This window comes from Oryzias melastigma, linkage group LG5 (genome assembly GCF_002922805.2).
Source record: "Oryzias melastigma strain HK-1 linkage group LG5, ASM292280v2, whole genome shotgun sequence".
NCBI lineage: Eukaryota > Metazoa > Chordata > Actinopteri > Beloniformes > Adrianichthyidae > Oryzias > Oryzias melastigma.
Genome location: NC_050516.1, coordinates 25573972 through 25596414, shown reverse-complemented (window position 1 = coordinate 25596414; position 22443 = coordinate 25573972). Strand labels below are relative to the sequence as shown.

The window sequence follows — 22443 nt, the reverse complement described above, 5'->3', positions numbered from 1 at the left end:
ATCAATAAGTGCGGTAGAAGTAACTCAAACGATGGGTTTTCTGTAAAAATATATTTAAAAAAATACTTCTCGAAGAATAGGACTACCATTAAAATATATAAATAAATGAGAAAAAGTCAACAATTTACCACATTAGTCTTACAATTATGAAGGAGAAATCAACTATATAAAGGAACGAAGACGTAAAATACTAAGAACATTAGTCAAAAATGTACAAGAATAAAGTCGTAAATTTATGAGAATAAAGTCGTGAAATTATGAGCAAAAAATCAACAATTTTCGGAAATAAAGTAATAAAATTATGAGAATAAACTATATAATTTGCAAGAATAATGTCGCAAAATAATGAGAAAGTGAACTATTTACAAAAATAAAGTTGTAGAATTATGAGCAAAAATGTATGCAATTTAAGTCCTCAAATTATTAAAAGGAATTAAACAGTTTACAAAGAACAAAGTATTACAATTATGAGAAAATTATGAGTATATTTAGGAATTAAAAAGTTAGTAATTTACAAGAAAAATAATGGGGAAAATAGTTAAAAATCTACTAGAATAAAATCATACAATGACGAGAAAAAAGTTAATACTTTACAAGGATAAAGTTATGATTTCATAAGATATGCGTTTTACCGTTTTCTAGATAAATTATACATTTATGAGGTAAATTCTGTTCGCTTGGAAAAATATAAATGGCTACAAAAAAAGAAACAATATTGTGTTTCAATTTGAGAGATGTTGGTAGTGCTTAATTCAGATTTGGTTTAGCAAAAAAGAAAATACTAAGACTTTAGTGAGTCAACGTTGTATTGTTGTACGTTTAAGGACTTTGAAAAGAATTTGCAGGAAACTGCGCCTTTTCAGAGGAAAATGTCATTTAAAGAAATCTTTCATGGAGGAATAATAGGTTTGACGACTTTATTCTTGCAAACTTTACATTTTTTTTCTCATACTTTATTCTCATTTTTCTTAAACTCCGTCGTAGTTAAACTGTAGTTAATGTATACAGTGACTGGACCTCTGCCCTGCCTCGGACTTTATTGTCCCGGCCGCCCTTTCCACAGGCCCCTCTCTAAGGCAGCTGCTCTGTAGAACTGTCAGCACTAACATTGTCTTCGGATGCCTGATGTCACTTTTGGTAAAACCCAGTTGGAGTGACAGAAGTGAGGTTGCTGCTGATCCAGAGTTATCCGTCTCACATTGTGATCGCTGGACTCGACTGTCATGAGTCCGCTGGCTTTGTAGCTGGTTCCGTGATAGCTGTTAGCCAAAATATTTAAATGTTATCTCTGATGAAGGCACACTGACTCAAAGAAAAAAACAAAAATCAGCACATGCCATGTTTGTTACTCTTACGGCTTTCTAGCTCCTATGAGGTGGATTTGAATTTAACTCCACTAAACCCTCTAAGACACGGTTTATGCCATTTATGCTAAACATTTGATCTTGGAACTTCTACTGTTTTTACTATAACATCAAAAAAATATCTAGGTTCAGTCTTACAGACCTATAGATCATCTTTTAGTCTTTTGTAAATGCACCCCCCCCCCAAAAATAAAATAAAAATCATATTGTGTTCTGTTGTCATGCTTCAGAGTTTGGCGTCCACCTGGCAGAGTTGACCGTAGATCCTCAGGGAGCGCTCGCCATCCGTCAGGTGAGCAGAAATTCCATTTCTGGGAGCCAGTCCTCCAGTCCTGGATTCAAAACCACTTGCTCATTGTCAGCTGCACTCCAGTGATAAATCTGATTATTGGTGTCACACGTTCATGTGCTTGCAGTTGGCCTCCGTCATCCTAAAGCAGTATGTTGAGACTCACTGGTGCTCCCACTCAGATAAGTTCAGGCCTCCAGAAACCTCCGATCAGGTAAGCTGACTGCATGACAAATTATAATTCTGACAGTCCACAACTCTGAACAATTCATTTAGTACTCCATTGAAGGTCAGTGTTCAGATTGTGAACAGTGCTTTGAGAAGACTTTATCAAACGGTTGATAGGAAAGAAAGTCTAAAAAAGTCCAGAAATCAGATCAATCTATTCGTTTTAGACTATCGGATTCAAATGTTGAGGTCTGATCAGGCATTGGATATTTATTTAATAGATAGGATCAGTGCTGGTGCTGGGCGATGTGGAAAATATTTTGTATCACAATATAAATGATTTTATATCACAATAAAATATATATATATATATATATATATATATATATATATATACATCACAATATAGAAGGATAAAGTATATTTTCAGATAATTTCTGAAAAAAATTGCCAAAAATGTCATTGTTTAATTTTCTCTGACTTTATTTTTTCAAGTAACATGCAACTGAATTGTCACAAATGAGAAACATTTTTTTCTCCACAACAGTTTCGTAGTAAGAAAAAACATTTTTGCACAAAAGTTCAGTAATAGAAATAAACAAATAAAAACGATAGAAGAGAACAGGCACAATATGGAACGTCATATCGCCCTGCATTAATCAGTGCTGTATATTTCAAGATTATCATTACAGATAAAAACTACTAGAAATCTGCACATCTTGAATGGATCACAACATCGTCTTGCTGTTAAAACGCAGCAGAATGTGACTATAGTTTGAGCAGGAAGTGCACAAAAAATGTGGTAAAGTTAGCAAGATGCTCAGATTCAGACTTCTGTTTCAAATCGACATCAAACGTCTCTATTGGATTACATTAATGCAAAGAATGATTTTCAAAGGGAATGTTCTCTGGCTCAGAAAATCACGATCTGCTTCTGTGTGGAATCAATAAGAAGAGACATTTATTGTGACAGATCTGAGGTTAGCTGACTTGTGTCCCTGCAGGCTAAGGCTGCCATTAGGGAGCTGCTGCCGAGAGGTTTGCAGGAGTCGATCAGCAAAGTGCGTTCCAGCGTGGCGTACGCTGTTTCGGCCATCGCCCACTGGGACTGGCCGGAGGCGTGGCCTCAGCTCTTCACCCTGCTGATGGAGTTGCTGATCAGTGGAGATGTCAGTGCAGTACATGGTGCCATGAGGGTCCTCACAGGTTTGTCAGAAGATTATGGAACTACAACGACAAACACAAACTGACCTGTAAAAACCCGACTGAGAGTCTTTTTGATGCCTCCTGCCTCGAAATGTTGCTGAACTTCAGTTTCAAAGTTCATCCATGAAGGTGGAAACCTTGTCTTTGTTTTGTTCTTCTGCACAGAGTTTACTCGAGAGGTGACTGACACACAGATGCCTCTTGTGGCTCCGATCATCTTACCTGAGATGTACAAGATCTTTACCATGGCAGAGGTACGCCACGGCTACAGATATGCTCATTTACAGCACAATTATAGCATAGTACTTTCGGCATTACAGTGTTCCCTCGCTATATCACGATTAGCCTTTTGCAGTCTCACTGTTTTTCAGATTCTTTTCAGTGCAACTTTGCTTTTTTTAAATCACAGTGGACTGTGTTCTGTGTCCTGATTGGCTGTAGACCGCTGTCATTCATTCCTTCTGTGCTGTGTCTCCTATATAAAATGCATTCAGTTTGCCAAATTCCCAAAAATCTTTGATCGTGATCGGATCTTTTTCATTCTGTAATACTGGACCTATTTTTCTCTAAAGGTTTGATCTGTAAACATGAGTGAAAATTGTGAAAATATTACTGTCTGTCTGAGAAAAGTGTGTAGTGAGGAGTGTCAGAGCCTTAAAAACATCTAAAAGGCTGTAATAGAATTTATTTAGAAATACATTTAAACATCATGTTTCACTGATTTTTGTTTTGTGAGCTTTCTGTTCTCCTATCTGCCATTGAAACATTCATGTCCCGATGCTTTACAGGTTTACAGTATTCGGACTCGCGCCAGAGCAGTAGAGATTTTCACCATTTGTGCCAACCTCATCTGTGCTATTGAAGAGCTTGAAAAGGTGAGGTGAACAGCAGAATGAGCCATTTCCACCGGAAATAGGAAATCTTTAATACTGGAGACAAATAAAATAGTCATAGAGACGCATTAAAAGTCAAATAAGTTCATTGTTTTAACGCATAACTGTGTTTTCTGTCTTCAGGGTGCAGCCAAAGCATTAATCTTCCCAGTGGTGCAGCAGTTTACAGAAGCGTTTGTGCAGGCTCTGCGGATGCCTGATGGACCCACCTCTGACAGCGGCCTTAAGATGGAAGTCCTTAAGGTGAGAAAACGGCAAAATATTTTGATTCAACCATTAGGATGGAAGTTATTGAATTTGAACAATTTACAATGATCCAGAAAAATGGTGATTACCAAATGTATCTACAGTGTTTCTAATCAAAATTGAAGAAGGATTTTCTTCTTGTTGCTTCTACAGGCTGTTACAGCATTGGTGAAGAACTTCCCCAAACCCATGGTGTTCTCCATGCAGCAGATATTGCCCATCGTGTGGGATACACTGACTGAAAGTGCAGCTTTATATCCTAACCATGTACGATTTACTTACCGACTCACTTCAGGACTGTTTTTACACTCATTCTGTTGTTCAGTCTGCTGTTTTCTTTCCTAAACACCAGTCTCTGGTCTTTCATCTACATATAATAAAGCTTTTTTACTTAATTTTATTTAAAAATGCATTTTTTTTTATTTTAAAAAATGACACCTTAAATGAGATTTTCCTTAACCTGCTGCTCACCTATGTTAGAACAGAAGTCAACTACACAGAGGAAGTGGATGACCCCATAGACTCAGATGGTGAGCAGAATCTCTAACCAAAGTGTGGGTGTGGCTGCAGCCGTCTCAGGTGTTTGCTTTCTGCAGGTGAGGTTTTGGGCTTTGAGAATCTGGTGTTCAGCATCTTCGACTTTGTCCACACACTACTGGAGAAAAGGAAGTTTAAAAGCACGGTGAAGAAAGCGCTGCCTGAACTCATTTACTACATCATCCTATACATGCAGATCACAGAAGACCAGGTGAGAAACCACTGGATCCGCTTTAACAAACAGTAAAATGTAAATGTTTCACTTTGGTTTCTGCTTGTTTTGCTCGGTCGTCAGATCAAAGTGTGGACAGCAAATCCTCAGCAGTTTGTAGAAGATGAAGATGACGACAGTCTTTCTTACTCCGTCAGGATCTCCGCTCAGGACCTGCTGCTGGTGAGTTCACTTGAATCGGTCAAAGAAAGCTGATGGCTCTCCTGGTTTTCTGTGGAATGATGGTCATGATTTGGACTGCAGACTGTGGCTGCAGAGTTTCAGAATGAGAGTGCAGCAGCGCTCGCTGCAGCTGCAACCAGACACCTGCAGGAGGCGGAGCAGGCCAAAAACAGTGGCAATGAGCACTGGTGAGGAGGAACTCCGACTTTCAGCTTTGACTCAAAGAAGACAAAAACAAGAAAGTTGTTGATTAATATCTCATATGCACATTTATTACAATGCTAGGTGGAAGATTCATGAAGCGTGCATGTTGGCTCTGGGTTCTGTCAAGACCATCATAACGGAGAATGTGAAGAATGGCCGCGTCCAGTTTGACATGCACGGGTTTCTGGCCGGTGTCATCTTGTTGGATCTGAACTTGCCGTGTAAGTTTGAACCCTCTGTGGATTTTGTTTTTCTGGCATGTTGTTGCACAAATCTGCACAGAACTTTGTGTTCTTGGATTGTGACACAGAGCTGTAGATTAGTGTTTGCAGTGGATCAGCAGATCACAGTGACCTTACAAGTCATTTGCAAAACAATTGGAGGTCATGGCTGAACCATGATCTGTACAGATCAGTAGCCATGAATTTGTTCTGGTTCCTGTCTGTAGCTGCATCTCCGTTCCTCCTGGGCCGAGCTCTGTGGGCCGCCAGCCGCTTCACGGCCGCTATGACCCCTGAGCTCATCCAGCAGTTCCTCCAGGCCACCGTCAGCGGTCTCCACGACAGTCAGCCTCCATCCGTCCGCATCTCCGCAGTCCGAGCCATATGGGGGTAGGCTGGTCGTGCTTTTTAAACGCCTCTGTATTCAAATTCAGAGTCTAAACCCTCACATTATTTTTACTTCTTTAGACTGTGCCACCAAAGTAAAATACAAATTACATTTTAGCCTTACAGTAAGTGCTTTATTGAGGAATGATGATCGTAAATTGATGCTCCAGTAGCTGAGATGATCCGTCTCTGCATTCAGGTACTGTGACCAGCTAAAGCTGTCAGAAAGCACACACATACTGCAGCCCTTCCTGCCCAGCATCCTGGAGGGCCTGATCCAGCTGGCCGCCCAGTTCAGCTCCGAGGTGCTCACTCTCGTCATGGAGACTCTGTGCATCGTCTGCACCGTGGACCCGGCGTTCACCACCAGCGCCGAGAACAAGATCTGCCCCCTCACCATTGCTATCTTCCTTAAATACAACAATGGTACCGAGGCTTTGATTACCTTTGAATTCTTGATCTGTGTTTTTGTCTCTGATGTTTTTTATCTGGTCTCCTCAGACCCTGTGGTGGCTTCTTCAGCTCAGGACATTTTTAAAGAGCTGGCGCAGATCGAAGGCTGCCAGGGCCCCATGCAGATGCGGCTCATACCAACCCTGGTCAGCATCATGCAGGCTCCTCCTGACAAGATCCCCACTGGACTCTGCGCTGTAAGAAACGCCACACAGACGAGTTTAGAGGGTCAGAGAGGGGAAGGCCAATTATCTACGTCTTAAATGTACTCATAACTCATCCGTCTCTGCCTCTTTCCAGACCTCCATAGACATTTTGACTACGGTGGTACGAAACACAAAACCCCCGCTGTCTGAGATGTTGGTCTGTCAGGCCTTCCCTGTGGCAGCCCAGTGCACGTTACGTACAGATGACAACACCATAATGCAGGTGAGACCAACTTTACTGTCTTTAAAAGTCCCACTCAAACTATTTTTTTTTTTTCTTTTGCAAAATCGTTTCCAGTAGTCTTTTAATTATGATTATGTCGTTTTTTTTAAAGACTTATTTTCGGCAGAGCAGCAGGAGCTCATTAGGAATTCAACTCTTGAGTTGTGGGCGGGACTGTAACAACCCTTTGTTTACATTCTCCCGCTAGCTTTGAACAGGACAGATATAAAGAAAATTAAGATTAAAACTGTGTCTCTGAGTATTTCTTTGTTTAAATCATTGTGAATCAAGAGCATACGAAAAAAAATCAGTTTGATTTTCAGGGTTGTGTCAAATTCTCAGAGAAAGTCTGGTCTTACCGGTTGTGATCTTTGGCTTGTTTGTGCCTCCTTTTTGCTCGTTTTCAGAAACCAAAGCTTTAAGGAGTTTCCTTTGATCAATATTCTGACTCACAAATCTGTTATCTGAAAATCTGAAATCTATTCCACAAATGGGTTGATTGTCCATCAGGGAAAACGCAAACATAGAGAAATGCTGTTGGAATGATCGGGAAAAAAAACCTGTCCGACTCGGATAAACAGGAAATCTTCAAGCACCACATGAATGCAAAGTAGCTTTCTGGACCTACATCAAGATGAATTTATTGCACCATCTATGAGGAGACCCCAAAATTAAGAGTTCATTGTTATCATGTTTCAGGCTGACGGGCCATATTAGGTTGGCATATGGCTCCATAGTTTGCCTACCTCTGATCTAATAATCCTTATGCAGCACATGAACAAACTATTTAACCCCTAGTACTCAGGGGCCTTTTTGAGTGTGTTTTACTACTTTACTTTTTGTTCTGTTCATTTATCTTTAAAACCGTTTTATGTGACAATGCTTGATATGTGCTTTTTTTTCCAGCTATATTTTATTATAGTTTACAGTAATTCCACAATGAAGCTGTTCTGTCAAAAAAATCCATTCTGAGTTGTAAATTTGGTCATTTTTTAACAGCAAAAATGGGGATCGAACAGTTTTTATGTTTTATAAAAAAAATCAAATGGGTAGAGACAAAAAAAAACATTTACAAATCAAAAATGAGGCAAAGGACAAAATCAAAACTATGTGAAAAATGTCAAATAAATAAATAAATGAAAAAGAGGGAAGCTCCATTAAAATTGTTCCAAGGATTTATTCCAAGGGGTTTTGTAAGTTTTAGGTTTGTCTTCAACCAATTTTTTTCAAAACAAAATGTGCAATTTTGAGTTCTAACTTTACTAAAGTGGTTTGGGGGGGTGTAAACAGCTGATGTGATTAGCAAACTCCAGTGAGTTCAGAGACTACTGAGGGTTAATGTTGGACTGAAAATCATTTGAAGTGGAACGTCTCATTTCTTCTAGAATGGAGGGGAGTGCTTGCGGGCGTACGTATCCGTTAGCCTGGAGCAGATCGCCCAGTGGCGTGACGAGCAGGGCAACAGCGGCCTCTGGTACGTCATGCAGGTGATCAACCAGCTGCTGGATCCCCGCTACTCCGAGTTCACCGCTGCCTTCGTGGGACGGTTGGTGTCTGCGCTCATCTCTCAGGCTGGAACGGAGCTCGGGGATCAGCTGGACCAGATCCTCAGAGCCATCCTGAGTAAAATGCAACAAGCGGAGACTCCGACCGTCATGCAGGTGCAGACTAAAGCAGGCCGACTGCAGTCAGAATGTGAGTTTTCTCCTCCGTCTAACTATCTTCCCTGGATCTTCTTCCTCTCTGCAGTCTCTGATCATGGTCTTCGCTCACCTGGTTCACTCTCAGCTGGAACCTCTACTAGAGTTTTTATGCAGTCTGCCTGGGCCGACAGGAAAACCTGCTCTGGAGTTTGTCATGACGGAGTGGATGAGCAGGCAACATCTTTTCTATGGACAGTATGAGAGCAAAGTCAGGTCAGGACATTTTTCTTTCTACTTTGCCGTTCTTGTTTTACTGGCAACAGAAATATTTGTTGTTGCTGCGCCTCCAAATGTCGACGTCTGCTTCTTTGAATCCCTCACAGCTGTGTAGCTCTGTGCAAGCTGCTGCAACACGGTCTTAATACTGATGACAAGCGTCTTCAAGACATCATGGTGAAGGGAGAAGAGATCTTCAACCCTGATGACGGCATCCGCACGCGCTCCAAATCGGCCAAGAGTAAGAGTCATCCCGAGTTTAACAAATCCCACTAAATGCTTGGACTTGCAAAAGGAAAATACAGAATCCAACCATAGTCTACTAACTAAACCATTAAATTAAGTTCAGGAGTTATCTGTGATTATCTGTCATCAGGACATCACATCTTCTTCAGCTGAACTTATAGAAGTTGATCTAGAGAACTTCCGTTATTCAGAACTGGAGAAGTTACTCCAATGAGCAGCAAACATTTAAAGTTGTCCTGAAGAACAAACTCCTGGAAAATTCAGGAGTTCTGATCATTTCCATGGCTACTTATGTGTGAAAAAAGTCTCTAATAAACATTTGTATTTCTCCAGTGTGATACAACAATGGGGTACAAACTGTGCAACAAATCCAGGAGAGAATTTTTATGCTTCTTCTAAAGCCGACATCACACCAAACGTGATTCACACCTTTATTTGGACGTACGGCGAATTTGCTGCCTGTCCGAAAACTTGATGCCCCAGACGTGTGTGGGAGGAGCTACTGCCAAATGTTTTTAGCTTGATCGCTACATGGAGCAGTGTCTGTGTTGATCTCATTTACAATTCACAGAAGACATTGATGATGCTTAGAGATCAGATTTATTTATTTTAAAAAGCTCTACAAAAGCATTGATAATCCCATTTCCATGTTTGGGTCATGACTGATCAGGGCATCTCATCTCACAACTTTACATGACAAAGTGTTTTCAACATTCAAAGCCCTAAATTTATAAGAATTTTAGGGTTTCAAACTGTGGTTTTTATGGTCCTCACCATATGTTTGTTTTGATCAGACCCAGAGCGCTGGACCAACATTCCTTTGCTCGTAAAGATCTTCAAACTGATCATCAATGAGCTGTCGACTGTAGTGGAGGCAAACGCCAGCCGTTTCAATCCCACAGACTGGAGTCAAGGTTAGTAAGAAAAGTTCGGACCCAAGAATTTCACTTTTACTAACACAAATAATGACTGATAACTGAATAGGCTGCTAACTGTTCATTTCAGATTCTAGTGGTATGTGGGAAGAACAAGACGACGAAGAGGGTGAGGAGGATGATGAGGAGGATGAAGGACTGGCAGGCCAGCTGCTCTCTGATCTTATTGCATCTAACAAATATGGTACGGTTAGTCTAAAGCTACGCACACACCAGGCATGTGACGCGCATTCAAGAATGGGCTAAAAATGCGTTCTTGAATGACGCTCACACTGGACAAGCAGGGAAGGGCTTCCTCTTTGTCTTTTACTAGCGCATGTCCTCCACCTACAGTTAGAAGAGGCTTGTTGCAGAATGTCAAACCACAGAAATCTTGCTCCAACTTCCTAATCCAAGTCACTACTAAATCAGAGTACCTGATTGGTTAAAGCTCAACCTGGTTTAACTTTCAATGTGGGTTTAGTGTTTTGTATGTAGAGCCTGAAAACTGTTGTAGCAATGCAAGAACACCAGTTTTGAATGAAGGAGCCCAAAACGTGCCTTTACGTGTGTTTACATAGTCAGACTTTTCTTTGAAAGTGGCATCTTGAACATGAGAGCGTTGTGAAGTGTAAGAACACCTCGTCATCATCTTGTTTATGTTTTATTTTACAGATGATGATTATTATGAAGATGATGAGGAAGATGACCCAGATGCTTTGAAAGACCCCATATATCAGATTGATCTACAGGTAACTTCTGATTTGATTAGTCAATGTTTCATAGTATATGTACCTGGTTTTAGTTTTTAAACTGTATAGGACACATAAATGCACTTATTCCAAACAACTCTGAGGATTGTTCAGTAATTTGGTGGATTATAAAAGAGCTGCTGTGGTTGGTAGATTTGTCATTAGCTGCATCACTTCATTTTTCATTTCCAGTTTCTGACTTATAACCTAATTTTACCCGTTTTGTTCCTCTCAGGCTTACCTGACAGACTTCCTGACACAGTTTGCACAGCAGCCATGTTACAGCATGTTCTCAAGCCACCTCAACAACGCTGAGAGACAGACCCTGCAGTCTATAGGCCTCTAGCCCACTGCTCCCAACCCACCTTCATCCTGCACCATAAAGTGTTCCTCCAGTGCCCTGTCACTTCACGATCATGATGAATTTACAAAACGAGGAAAAGGACAAAGGAAGAACGCTGACAGAGGGGAGAAACCACGGAGGAAAAAAACACTTTCTCCTGACTTCCTTGTTATTTTGTATGCAGACAGACAGGAGGTTCCACAGTGAGAATGGTTGATCTGCTTGAAGATCACCAGACGTTTCTGTTTCAGAGCAGATGGATGAAAGGATAAAAACTTCATCAGAAGAAGGCAGGTGAAGATGTAAAGGGACTGTTTTATTATGTCTCGTTTGTATTTTTCTCGTCTTTTTGTCTGTTTATGTACAAACTATGCGAAATGGAACCTCCAAATCTGTACCAAGAGACTTTAAATGCAAGAAAGCATGAAAACTGAGAGCAAAAGAATCTTCTGCGGCCTTATATTAAGAGAAAACTGGTTCTGACAAGAAATGCTCCCCAAACCAGCTGACATCCGTCAGGTGGATTATTCAGGAGCAGTTGCCATGGTAATTCACAGCTTTATCATATTCTTGATCCCATAATTATTTAGAATCAACCATTTTCTAAATAAAGGTCCTTAAAGGATAACTGGTGGATTTCTAGATTGTCTTTCTTTTGTGTCTACACAAAGTTAAATACAATTTTTAATAGATGGAAAATACAGAAATCCCGCTATTTTCAGGTGAATGAATCAAAGTTTGTTTGACACAGTTCCCAATGAAAACCAACACTTAGAGGAAAATCTAGAAGTTATTGATTCTGTAATTTAAACATCAAAGGTTATCCAGACTCTTTTAAATGCTTGAATTTTTTTTTCATTTATTGTTTTGATCTCTTAACATAACTCAGTGTTAGCTGATATTTGGGTGTGTGTGTGGTACTAAAACTTTATTTTCGGTTTCTACATATATAGAACTGGCGTTCAGCTGTCTGTCATCTCCACTAGAAGGAGTTCTACAAATAATATCTCCAAATCTAATCAGTTTGTAGATTGTAGGACGGCCCTGTACGTTTTAACCTTTATTTTACTTTACAGATACTTTTTGATAGCAGACCCACCATTCACTTAAAATGTTTTATAGATCATTTTTAAATTTCATTAATTTTTTATATGTTAAGTTCGTTCTTAGGTGGTGAAAACGGCATGTAACTGGCTAAAACTTTTTTGGTAGACATTGTATATTATTTGTGAAATTATTTTTTTTATTAAAACTTCAAATTATACTTCCACTGCATTCACATACATTGCTCACAAAAATTAAAGGAGCACTTTAAAGAAACACATTAGATACATCAGATCTCAATAGGAAGTTGGATATCTATACAAATAATGACAGGGCAGTGTCTTAGGAACAAAAGGAGGCCAAGTCTTTTAATGGAAATAAAAGTTTTCAGCCTACAGAGGCTCAATTGTGTAGACACCATAAAATCAGAGTGAAATGAAGATGTGGCAGGCTAGTCCATTTTTTCAAAAACTTAATTTCTGCAACTCAAAATGCTTTTCAGTATCTTGCGTGGCCCCCACGAGCTTGTATACATGCTTGACAACGTCGCAGCATGCTCCTAATGAGACGACGGATGGTGTCTTGTGGCATTTCCTCCCAAATCTGTGTGAGGGCATCCCTGAGCTGTTGTACAGTCTGAGGAGCAACCTGGCAGCGCCTAATGGACACAAACATAATGTCCCAGAGATGTTCTATTGGGTTTAAGTCAGGGGATCGTGAAGGCCATTAAATTGTTTCAATTCCTTCATCCTCCAGGTACTGCCTGCATACTCTTGTCACATGAGGCCGGGCATTATCGTGCATTAGGAGGAAACCAGGACCTACTGCACCAGCGTAGGGTCTGACAATGGGTTCAAGGATTTCATCTGGATACCTTATGGCAGTCAGAGCACCATTTCCTAGGCAGTAGAGGTCTGTGCGTCCCTCCATGGATATGCCTCCCCAGACCATCACTGACCCACCACCAAACCTGTCATGTTGAACCACGTTGCAGGCAGCATAACGTTCTCCTTGTCTTCTCCAGACTCTTTCACGTCTATCACAGGTGCTCAGGGTGAACCTGCTCTCGTCTGTGAAAAGTACAGGGAGCCAGTGGCGGACTTGCCAATTCTGGTGTTCTTGAGCAAATGCCAGTGGAGCTCCACGGTGCTGGGCAGTGAGCACAGGGCCCACTACAGGACGTCGGGCCCTCAGGCCACCTTCATGAAGTCTGTTCCTGATTGTTTGGGTAGAGACATTCACACCAGTGACCCTCTGGAGGTCATTCTGTAGGACACGAGCAGTGCTCAGCCTGTTCCGCCTTGCACAAAGGAGCAGGTATCGGTCCTGCTGAGGGGTTGAGGACCTTCTACGGCCCTGTCCAGCTCTCCCAGAATAACCACCAGTCTCCTGAAATCTCCTCCATGTTCTGGAGATTGTGCTGGGAGACAAATTAAACCTTGCTGCAGCACGTGTGGATGTTCCATCTTGGAGAAGTTTACAACCTGTACAACTTCTGTAGGGTTAAGGAATCGCCTCATACTGCCAGTAGAGATAATTACGCAAGTCAAAATCAGCATGAGTGGAAAACCAACCAAAAAAGATCATGCCAGGCCCAATAAAAAAAAGTGTTCCTTTAATTTTTGTGAGCATTATATAATATCTATGTTTTCTGTGAGGACGGGGTGAAAGGTTATTGATGCGTTAATGAATATTCAAATTCTTCATTATGACAAAAATTAGCCGTATTACAGTTGCAATTTTAAAAACTTTTTTGTTAGATATTTGACAGTAATTAAGCCTATTATCCTAACACTTAGCACTTTCAAAGACATTATATAAGAACATTTTTAAATATCTGGGTGATTTTATAATTCTTTTTAGACATTCTGTCAGTTACCACTTAATCTAAAGAAAAATAATCCCATAAATATTAAATATTTTTTTAAACAATTTTTTTTCATAAATATATAATTGTATTAACGTAAATTTAAAGCGTTACCTGAAGGCAGCAACGCCTCGACAGCGATGTGTCATTTCAGCGGAGGGGTTTGAGCAGCGCACGAGCCCGTCCAGCTCGCGCGCCCCCACCTCTCCCCATTTCACAGAGAGGATGCGCGAGGACGAGTGCTAGCCTCGATTGTTTGGCGTTATTTTGCAAACAGCGCTCTCATTTGAACAGTCCAGACGAACAGAACACGACGCGTTGACATTTGGGATGGAAACCGCCTTTCCGAGGGGAAACATGGCCTTTATTTGGCTGACTTTGGCGCTGTTCGCCATCGTCCTCTGCGCATCGCCGGGTAAGATTATAGCTGCTACCTCCAGCCAGGCCGCGCTGCTGCTGCTACTGTTGACCGGAGCTTCTCCACTGCTAGCTTGGCTTTAGCTTTGTTTATGAAACAATTCTCACGGGTTTAGCCTTAGTTTATTCCAATTCTGGTATATTTGTTCATTTTAGATATGTCACAGCTAGCTTATATTTCTTATTAACGGTACATTCGCCGACTTGAAAACATTAACACCGCGAATGTATTGTAAAGTATTACGTTTGATATGTTTCGCTTAGAAAATGATATAAATTAATATCTTATGTTAAAATTATTTCTTCGAAACTGTCGTGTTTTTTTTATATTAAAATACGACCTATTTTTTCTGTGGAGGTGCTTAGAAAGATTGTTCATATACTGCTTGTAAAATAAATGTTCATATTTTCTCCCTTGACTTTGATATATATAGTCATTTTCTAAGTTTAAATAATTATGGGGTTGGTGTCCTCACTTTAAGGTCATTCTCCAAATAGTCTCACCATTTCTGTAAACTTCAGCTATGCTAGCTCAATAAATCCTTGCATTTTTATTTCTGCAACATTATTGGATGATATTCCCATTAACACTTTACAGCAATACTGATTTATTTATTTGTATTTTTGTATGTATTAGTCAAGTGTTTGGTTGGGCAGGCTGTACTCATGAACCCATGTTGTAATTAAATGTCACCCTAATGCATGGGTTGCTGAAAACAGCCTTCTGTGTGGTCTTTTGAACTTGATGAAAGGCTTTCCGAATGTTTTTCCCTCCAAAAACATCAGCTACTTTGTTCCCACCAAGACCAGAGAGCTTAACATTTGAGTGGAAAATCTGCAATAACAAAAACTACTTTTAAAGTATTGATTGATCATCATTTTAAGTGATTATTCAATATTCTTTTCTGGTCAAATGTGCTATTGGTTAGTTTTTAATTTATCATTTTATTTATAAAAGTTACTTTTTCGTTTAGTTAAACACTCACATGGATTCTTGGTGTTTTTGCTGTATTTTCAACATGTTTTTGTAGCATTTTTATAATGATGGAGGACATGTATAAAGAAAATTAAGCTTGAAATATTAAAGTGTTTATTCAAATGTGAATCAGGGAAAAAATCCCTCGTATCAATGATGTACAAGTTACTACGGCAAGCCACAAGGTCCCTACTTCACTCCATTTGGATGTATTCACTTTTAGACAGCCATCATTTTGGCTAAAAACGGCATAATCATAATTAAGAAACCACTGGGAACGCCTTTACAATAGATCAAAAGATGATTGGAGTGGGACTTTAATGTTGCTAATTCCTAATATGAATTGGTTTTCAATGAAGGTTGAAAAATAGATCAGTATTTATTCCAATCTCATTGTAAATCAGATTAAAGGGCGTTGTCTGTAGTGTGTAAAACCCTCTTATTTTCAGAGACCATGATAGTCTATCAAATCCTCCACGTGGGCATCTCACTGCTTGTAGAGTACCAATGTCACCAGAACAAAAAGGATTTAGTTCCAAAACGAGACTTTTTGACTTGAACATTTTACCTCATTTTCTGTAGCAATTGTTGATTCAGTTCTGCTCTTGTTCTGCAGTGAGTGGGAACGAGGATTGTCTGTGGTACGTGGACAAAAACGGCACCTGGCACAACGGCTTTGACTGCCCTCTCATCACGTTCTGCTGCGGCAACTGTCAGCGGCGCTACTGCTGCCTGGACGCCTTCAAGATGATCACTGAAAGGGAGCAGAAACGCTGCATGCTCTTTCAGTTCAGGTATGGACGGACGCTCCAGCATGGCTGCTGGTACTTCAAAGGGTCATCCTTTATACTTAGAAATAATGTGAAAATACTACAGCTGACAGTTAAATTCTCCTAATAAGATGTAAAAGCAAATTTTCTCACATATTGACTAACAAGTGATTTCTGCACACCCACATGAGTTAATCTGTCATAATACAGAGTTTTGGCACACAGATACTTTTTCAAAGTGTGAAGAACAAATTTCTGTAACTCTATTCCTCCGTTCTCTTCCTGCCTGCTCAGCCCCACCACTTTGGCCGGCATCGCGTCCTCCATTCTCCTGTTTGTGGCCATCATCGCGGCGATGGTCTGCTGCTTCATGTGTTCCTGCTGTTACCTCTACCAGAGGAGGCAGCAGAGGGGCAGGACGCCCTACGATGGTCAGACTTAAGCACTTTATGGGAGGAAGAGAAACTATTAGATGAACCAGTAAAATGTTCTGTGTTCTGATGGTCACTTTTCCTCTTCTTTGACCTCCAGCCCAACATATTCCCATGGCCAGCTATCCCGTGGAGCACATGTATGATGCGTACGGAAAACCGCTGGGACCAACAGAGTATCCACACATGGGTTATCCCATGGCGCCCCAGTATCCGGGCATGCCCCCGCAGTACCCTGTGATGCAACCGGGGCTGTATCCGACCCAACCGCTGGACCCCTCCTACAGTCAGGGTAAAAGCAGCAGAACCGTTGAGTGGAGGTTAACGCCTCGTGTTTGTAGAGGAGCAGGATTTGAGTTCTGTGACTGATGAGAGTCGGGGAGTGTTGAGAAAAGTTGAATCATCTTGCTTTAAGAGTTACAGGACTTTCCTGCAGGATTAAAGTCCTACCCTGAGTGTTTTTTTTTCATTATGATTATGCTGTTTTTAACCTATATTTAAAAAAACTGGCATTTTAAAGGACCTAGTTTCTGCAGAGCAGCAGTAGTTCATTAAAAATTCCCCTCTGAGTTGTGGGCGGGACTGTTGGCAGGGGATTAAGCCTGCCCCCCTTCCCATCACCCATCTTTTTAAACTCTTTTGCACTAGTTTACGGCCCCTAACTACCCCAACCAGTGCAACAAAATGGCGAGCAATATTGAAGCTGTGCATTTCTGATCCAGATACCAACTCAGACGAGGAAAAAAAAAACTTCATGGATCTATTTGAAAGAAATACTCGGAAATACATTTTTAATTTTAATTTTCTTGCTATGTTCCATCATGAGGAAAAATGCCACAATAAAAATGACAAACACTATTATCATCTGAGTGGGTCTTTAACCATTTTATTTGACATTGAATCTGACTTATCCAAGCTGCTAAAGTCCATTTGCTGATTACAAATTGGTTCGGCTGGGTTGATATAATCGATTTGAATCGATCTAAGCTTGGATCAATAATCAATCCATTAAGATAGAGATCAATCTAGCACATAAAGCTAAAGTCTGCTAGCTTGATGCTAACGTTTAATGGAATTTCCCATAGGACGGCTAATGCTAATGCTTGGTCGATGTAAACATAGATTGCTGACTAAATGAACATATTTGTAAACTCACAAGCATTTTTTCAAGCTATTTTAAGGAAATATTTTGTTAAAGTAGCCATTTGTGGTTTTTGTTATTCTTCTAGAAAAAAAAAGTGTACATCTAGTGGCCAAACAAAAATGCCCTCCAGGAAAAGCAGAACAATGTTTCAATGTAAATGATCTGAACATTTTTGTTAGAGCTTCTCCTTTAGAGAATCCTTGTAACACTGTATGATATTAACAATCTCACTATTTCACTAAAAAATGTTACAATATGTGAACTGTGTCAGATTAATATATTTTCAAAACGTATAGTAGATTATTAATGTATTTCTAAACAAATGTGTACACATTTGTTAACTGTGTAAACTAAAAATTAAATTGAATGCTCTACAAATTAAAATAAACAATTTGATTTGGGAGTTGGTGCGAATGTTAACTTTCATTTTGCTTTGTGTTTTTCCCTCTAGCTCCACCTCCGTACTCTCCTCCTCAGTATCCCGGCCACTGATGGGCTCCTCTGAACTCAGACAGCATTGGAGAAACGGCTGATCCCAAATGACTGTTTCAAAAAAAAGAAAAAAACTCAAGACGGCAGCCATGCTCCTTCATGCACAGTCTAACACACTAATAAAAGCTACAGCTCGACTAGCATACGTTTTCCTGCTGAGGAGAACAGAAAGCACTTTAAGGTTTGTTACGTTTTTTTTGTTTGTTTTCTTGACGTTTTCTTGCATTGTCCTACTTTCCCAAGAGATCGCTGTAGATCCGATTCTCTCCTGCAACTCGACTCCGGCCGCTCTGACGCGTCTGCAGACACTACATCATTTTTTAAGGAGGATCTGCATCTCGATCCTTCTACTTTGACTCAGTCGTCTTAGCAAAAGGCTGACATTTAAAAAAAAAAAAAAAAGAACTAGTTTTTTTTTTTTTTTTTTTAATTTGAAACAATTTTTTAGAACTTGAGGCGGCATTTTAGGTCATTTCTGATCCCTATTTATGAGGTTTTCGATGCTAAATGCTAGCCAAGTCAGTTCAATTTTTTAACTTCTAAAGGATGAAGCCACTAATTATATGAATATATTGAAGAATCATGATGATACTAAAGCAAAAAACAGACGACCAACATCTCAGTGTGTACTCCGCTCTACAGTTTTTTAGGATTTTTCAGCATTTCTTGAAGGTTTCCAGCTGCACTGTTCCTGCTTTTATGTCCCCCTCTGTATTAAATTATATTCAGCTTGGTTTCAGTGTGGACATAATGACACACATATTAAGAATTTGACAAAATCAAATATTTTTGAGGCATTTTATAACCCGAACGTTTCAAAATAAAAGCACAGAGCTCCAGAAAACTTGAAGACAAATTATCTGAATTAAGCAAAATTAGAAAAATAAGTCATAATCCAAATATAAATCGAATAAACAAAAGCAACAATTTGGCTGTAAATAATAATAATAATAAGCAGGGGGTTTTTAAGGTAAAATCCTTAAAAAATATACATTTTTGCGATTATGTGCCACCTTCCTTCGTAATTAATTCAAATTGACCAATTTTCAGACCACATTAAAGTCCCTCTTGAATATTTATTAGTAGTTTGTAAGCTTTAAGTTGAATAGACAGAAACATCTAACGTTAAAGAGAATAAATATGAGTAATAAAAGATGCTCAGGTGGCTTCATTCATTTCATTTAACTCTCCTCTTTATGGACATTTTAATAGTTCATAGTGGCACCTTCATCACCTCCGACCCACACATTAGGAGTACTAACCAGCTCCCTGTTCTGCTCTTTTCTGAGATTCTTTACAAACTAGTCTGAACTTTAGAATCCAACATCTTTTTGTGACGCTTTCGGTTCGTCTCGTTTCGGAGGTCATACGGGAAGTTGTAGGACTTGCTGAATAATGAAAACAAAATCTGTCTCCTTACAATAACTATTAATAAGAAAAGAGATTAACTTTTTCAATATTTTGTAAATCCTTTCTTCAGTTGATGATGCTGTAACACGTTATCGTTCTGTAACATGAGACCCCATGTTTTGACATTCTCCCACTGAGTATTTATTTATTATTACTGTTGTTACCTCTTACTGTGAAGGGTTTCTCACCGTCTGGACTAAGCTACAAATCCAAAAATGAGCACTCTTGAATACTTCCCAGGATTCTTTGAAGTTCCCCGGAAATCCATTCATGTTGCTTTCCACTGGAGTCTGTGAATGTGGACGATTGTTTGGCTGAAACTCGGAAATGGGATTAAGTTTAGATTCAAATGCAACAATGTACAAATACTCGCATAGATTTCGGAAATTAAATAAAAGCCGATAGGTAAGATTTTAATGCAGAAATGTCCTATTTTAACTCCAGAAACTTTGATTTCCTTTCATTTTCTTTCGCGATGTTTGATTGGCTCTTCTAGAAATTTAAAAAGAAACTGCTAGATCCTCTAAAGCAGGACACAACTGACTATATAAGTGTCTAAATCGTTCGATTAGCAGTCAAATGAAATTTAAGATGTATTTGTCTCATAAAAATAGCTGTTTTGGTCTTTGTGCTGTACAGGAGGCTAAATTCTAGAGTCTTTATCGACTAAATGTAAAGCTAAATCTTTATGCAAACAGTGTTGACACTTCATGAGCCAGATTGCAAAACAATAAAAGTTGCCCGTCCTGCAATAAAATATTGGTGAGAGTATTTTTTTTTTGTTTTTTTTAAAGCACCTAAATGGATTTCCTTGGATTTCAAAGTTTTCTTCTAGCTTCTAACTGTAAACTGGTTTCGTCTCTAAATGTTCTGACCCGTAATCTTAGGTTTGTCAGGTTTCGATGATCCATGTGGTCGGGTTGAGTGGTGGGTGAGAAACCTACCACTCTCAATTTGTGTTAAAACATTGCATGAGTTTGACGAAACATGATGTTCTTACCAGGATGACTGTTCAGACCTGTACAGACTTGTGGAGACTTTGTGAAGCACAAGAATAATGCTGATAAATGTCCGAAATGAGGTTTTTCAGATGTAGGTGGACATATTTGCTCAATGATGTTTGTGTAAACCACCTTTTCTAGAAGGTTTCGGTACATCTGGAGGGACGTTTGTCTGCATGTGGCGTTTGTCTGTTGTCATATGGATGATATGACATTTTAATATTTGGAGGGGGTGTAATATTTGTATTAACATAAAGTCTAATTTTTGGATGTAAAATACAACTGTTGTTTTTTTTTTTTTCTAGCAAGTAAAAATGTCTACCAGGGGTCTACAACCTAAAGCTCAAGAGTCACTTGCAGCCATTTTATTGGCTTTGAGAACAAAGTGCAACAAATTAAAAAAAAAAAAAAAGAGAAAGTATAGTTAAGAAAATTATGTTTTGTGCTTAGATTTTTAACATGTCCGAAAAATGAACAAAACAATGTTTATGAAGTTGAGTCCAATATCAGAGCTGTTTATTAATAGAATAAGATTAAAGCATATATTCTTATCGTCTGTTTAAATACAAGGTTTAGTTACTGTTTAGAGACAAAATACTTTGAAAGTTTACAATTCCATTTACATAAATGGATTAAAAAAATATTTTAAGCCAATATAGTCATATTCCACTGATGAAGGCACATCAGTCAGAATGATAGAAAAATCCACATTTGACTCGACTTTCTTGTATTTTTAGTTAAAGTAAATCTGCTCCAGTAGGAGCTTATCACTTGTCACAAGGTGAATTTTATTTTGAAAGGAACTTTCTGCCAAAAGTTAATGTTGTCATGCATTAAAAATAAACGCAGAATTAATTTATTTAAATTGTTTAAAATGTTCATTTTATAAATGAAAATTTAAATAAAAAGTCTATTTTTCCAAATGGTAAAGTGGGACTTTGCGACCCTCACTGGGTTTGGTCAGTAATAAACTGGACCTAAATGTCTCTTTAATGTTAAAGGTCACAGACCCATGGTCTCTACAAAAACACAAGCTGTAACTGTAACTTTGACCACTAGATGTCGCTGTGAAGAGCCTGGTAAGGAGGTTGGTGCCTTCGCAGACCTCTTATAATATAAATAGTAAAAAAAAGAATGTTTTCATTGTTGATGATTAAAAAAATGTCAGAATTTTGGATATTATGTTCTAGATATTACAATTTAATATTTTTTATATATTTTTTTTTTAAAATTAAACATTTCATAGAGGCTAGCAATATCAAACTAAAGTACTACATAGGATTTTGTTAGCGATTTATCTAACATATGAATTAATATAACCTTAATATGATTCTGTGTTTAAACAGTTCCAGTTCTATAAATTCCTCCAAAATGTCCAAATACAATATAAGTGAAGTACTGTATGTGTTGTTTTGGGATTAAAATATTTTTAACCAAATATCATTGTTTTTAGTATATTTGCATCAGTAAAACAGGTAAATTCATAACCTTCCACAACAGAGTTGAATATCATGAGGGAAAAAAGATGAAAAGCTAAAGTAAGTAATGGAAGGAAATGCGGGGACTTAATTTTTTTAATCCAGTTTGTCTTTTTAAAATATGATCTTCAGATAAATATATGTGGCAGTGAGACAAACAAACATAAGATAAGATAAGCCTTTGTTGTCACTATCCCATGGACATGAAATTGGAGCAACCATTTCAGAAATGTAGCAAATATAATATAAAATATAAAACGTCAATATACACAAAAAATTGTTCAAATATAGGGATACATTTATACAATGTCCGTAGTAATACGCAGAAATATGTGCAGAAATATACATGTCTGATGTGCAAGAAAGCTTGGAGGAGTTTTAAATTTACAAGGATTAATATTTTAAATAAACAGATATACATATACACATATAAAAACATACTTTGTGA

At 38.8% G+C, this 22443-nt stretch overlaps 2 protein-coding genes across 2 annotated transcripts in view; both read left to right on the top strand.

The window, feature by feature from the left end:
- The window catches only part of ipo9 (importin 9), a 12668-nt gene extending 1061 nt beyond the window's left edge, over positions 1–11607 (top strand). Inside the window, exons 2-24 of the mRNA XM_024270413.1 lie at positions 1595–1656; positions 1781–1867; positions 2826–3027; positions 3193–3281; positions 3816–3902; positions 4044–4163; positions 4320–4420; positions 4638–4696; positions 4763–4914; positions 4999–5097; positions 5179–5285; positions 5383–5522; positions 5750–5912; positions 6109–6335; positions 6411–6559; positions 6663–6791; positions 8177–8452; positions 8541–8707; positions 8818–8951; positions 9751–9870; positions 9962–10075; positions 10546–10622; positions 10858–11607. Coding sequence (XP_024126181.1) covers positions 1595–1656; positions 1781–1867; positions 2826–3027; positions 3193–3281; positions 3816–3902; positions 4044–4163; positions 4320–4420; positions 4638–4696; positions 4763–4914; positions 4999–5097; positions 5179–5285; positions 5383–5522; positions 5750–5912; positions 6109–6335; positions 6411–6559; positions 6663–6791; positions 8177–8452; positions 8541–8707; positions 8818–8951; positions 9751–9870; positions 9962–10075; positions 10546–10622; positions 10858–10968 — 2972 coding nt within the window. The 3' untranslated portion in view covers positions 10969–11607. The remainder of the gene's footprint in view (positions 1–1594; positions 1657–1780; positions 1868–2825; positions 3028–3192; positions 3282–3815; positions 3903–4043; positions 4164–4319; positions 4421–4637; positions 4697–4762; positions 4915–4998; positions 5098–5178; positions 5286–5382; positions 5523–5749; positions 5913–6108; positions 6336–6410; positions 6560–6662; positions 6792–8176; positions 8453–8540; positions 8708–8817; positions 8952–9750; positions 9871–9961; positions 10076–10545; positions 10623–10857) is intronic.
- A 2346-nt stretch (positions 11608–13953) lies between these two features.
- On the top strand, positions 13954–20796 carry shisa4 (shisa family member 4). Its single transcript, XM_024270602.2, has 5 exons — positions 13954–14291; positions 15886–16063; positions 16334–16470; positions 16571–16762; positions 18066–20796. The coding sequence occupies exons 1-5, from the start codon at positions 14207–14209 to the stop codon at positions 18104–18106; spliced, it is 633 nt and encodes a 210-aa protein (XP_024126370.1). The 5' UTR covers positions 13954–14206; the 3' UTR covers positions 18107–20796.
- The last annotated feature ends 1647 nt before the right edge of the window (positions 20797–22443 follow it).